This window comes from Mytilus trossulus, chromosome 12 (assembly GCF_036588685.1).
Source record: "Mytilus trossulus isolate FHL-02 chromosome 12, PNRI_Mtr1.1.1.hap1, whole genome shotgun sequence".
Classification (NCBI taxonomy): domain Eukaryota; kingdom Metazoa; phylum Mollusca; class Bivalvia; order Mytilida; family Mytilidae; genus Mytilus; species Mytilus trossulus.
Genome location: NC_086384.1, coordinates 31,517,252 through 31,519,662, shown reverse-complemented (window position 1 = coordinate 31,519,662; position 2,411 = coordinate 31,517,252). Strand labels below are relative to the sequence as shown.

General features: G+C 34.1%; 1 protein-coding gene across 1 annotated transcript; it reads right to left on the bottom strand.

The window, feature by feature from the left end:
* Nucleotides 1-1,029: 1,029 nt before the first annotated feature.
* LOC134692360 (acetylcholine receptor subunit alpha-like 2) lies at nucleotides 1,030-2,193 on the bottom strand. The gene has a single exon (XM_063552815.1). It carries the CDS (start codon nucleotides 2,191-2,193, stop codon nucleotides 1,030-1,032), a length of 1,164 nt encoding a protein of 387 aa, XP_063408885.1.
* Between the last annotated feature and the right edge of the window lie 218 nt (nucleotides 2,194-2,411).

Sequence of the window (2,411 nt, the reverse complement as noted above, 5' to 3'; positions counted from 1 at the left end):
ACAAAAAAACTGTATCATAAGGCAAGATTATGTAATACCGAAAGGTAACAAACTTGAAAACACACATCATTAATAAACAACAAAAATATTTAGACTGACTAATTAACAAGCAATATGTGAAATGTACCAACAATACTACAAAAGAAACAACTTAATAGATACATTTTGGATTAATACATACCGAGACATGTTGTTTAGCTATGCGAATTTCCACTCGGTAAAATCGTCATCTACGGGAATAGGTCACGTTTGGTACTTAGCCGACCAAACGACGCACTTAGCCGACCAAACGTCGCAATAGGTAAACTTAAATCTAAGACATGGTTAAAAATTCGTAAGTTAGTTTACACGCAGTCTTTCTGCGTAAGGAGTAAATTCCTGTTTCTGAAGTAATTATAATTTGAACATACACGAGCATAACGTATCAGTTGAGATATCTTAACACCACACACTAGGGAAGATGATAAGTTAACACCTGCTGTTCTTTATTTTTTCAGTAAAAGCATATGACTTTACATTTGATAGAAAAAATACTGAATTGTCTGAACAACTTCAACGGCTACTGAACAACATTAGATTGTACTGAAATTATATGACAAGTTTATCTAAAAATATCAAAATCCAAATGGCCGTTTCAAAAATTTTAATTGCTCTAAAACAAATTTATTATTTTACATTTTCGACAAATATATTATGCTCAATCAAAAATTCCAAACGTACAGCCCTTGGATGGTGTAAACTTCCCAAAATAACACGTATGGTGTAATGGTGTAAGGTGTATGGTGCAATGGTGTAAGGTGTATGGTGCTATGGTGTATGGTGTAAGGGGAATGGTGTAATGGTGTATGAGGAATGGTGTGATCGTGTAACGTGCAATCGGGAATGGTGTGAGGGAATGGTGTACGACATTTCATTGGTTGAAATCGAAGTTCTTTTTATTTTAATTTTTCGGATTGTAAACATTATTAATAATAATAATCTTAATTAATATTTTTCCAGAGTAGCAAATTACCTGGCTTTAAATCTTCTTCAGAAAGAAACATAGATAAAGTAACAAATAACACAAATGATAATTGCAGAATATGTAGAAAAGAAAAATACAGTATCCAGAGCTCGTGATGCATCTTTACCGGTAATAACATATTCCTGTTCATCTACATTTGGAACGATCTTACCTCTTCGTAATATTAATCGCTTTGCGAAAAATATCGGTAGAAATCCCATATGTTCATCCGTGTGAAGATAATAATATTTTGCACTATAAATGGTACCAATAACAATCAATCCACTTATTGAAATAATAACAATCATTATAAGAAGTAAAGCACACATCGGATTTGAGGTTGCAGGGATAGATCCAGACACAAGCGTTAGGAATATTACATAAGATAGTAAGATGGTCATGGCGAGCGAAACTCTTTCGCCTGAGTCCACTGGAAGGACAAACACTAACGGATTTAATGACGCAAACAGTAAAGTTGGTATAATAATTAGTATATTAAAATATAATGACTGTCTTTGGAATTTCATATTGAGATAAAATGCAGAATAATTGCCATCTGACAGTCCAACGCTAGTTTTCCTCTCTAGTAAGGTCCAGTCAGCATGTGGCGTGTAGAAGCCTAGCTGTGCCTCACTGTAAACTGATGTTAAGGTAACTTGTGATGATGACATACCCCAGGGAATAATTATTAATGTACAGGTTTGAGTATCAAATGGAAATTTCGAAACGTCCGTTGGACATTTTGCTGAAATTAGGCCACCAGGAGGATGTATCACCATTCCCGTATAAAACACAGTACATGGATATTTTGCATCACTGCCAATTGTATTCAAGTTTTCTGCACTATTTAACAAGAAGATTAATGGTGTCCATATATTGATCGAATCAAGGGTTGTCGACGTAATGTTTCCATATGAAGCAGGGTCCCAAACTAAAGAAGGATCTTTCCATGTAAGTGTTGTTCCCATTGTTAGAGATATTGTTTCGTCAACCTGGTTGAATGAATTAAATGAAGTTAAATAAAATGTCACATTTACATGTAACGATTCTGATTGGTTAAGAACTGGTCGGACACTTGGTTTGTAGTCCTTCAACAGATCGGAATGTAATAGTTTCGCCTCCTCTAAGTTTTGTCCTGTGATTGTAAAGACACACATTGTCAGGTAAACAGCTGCTGATTTTAGGTTCATCGCAAATTTTCGCTTAATCTACTAAGATGAGCTGTATCGAAATCAACGTGTTAATATTGCTATATGACTTTACAACAACAAAAATTTACGGAAACATGTGTGTTGAATTAAAAACGACTGAAATGATAACATAACATCTAGAAGCAAACATATCCTTATTCAAAGTGAAGGGAAACTCAACATTTCTTTCATGAAAAATATTAAATTTATCTTTTAAG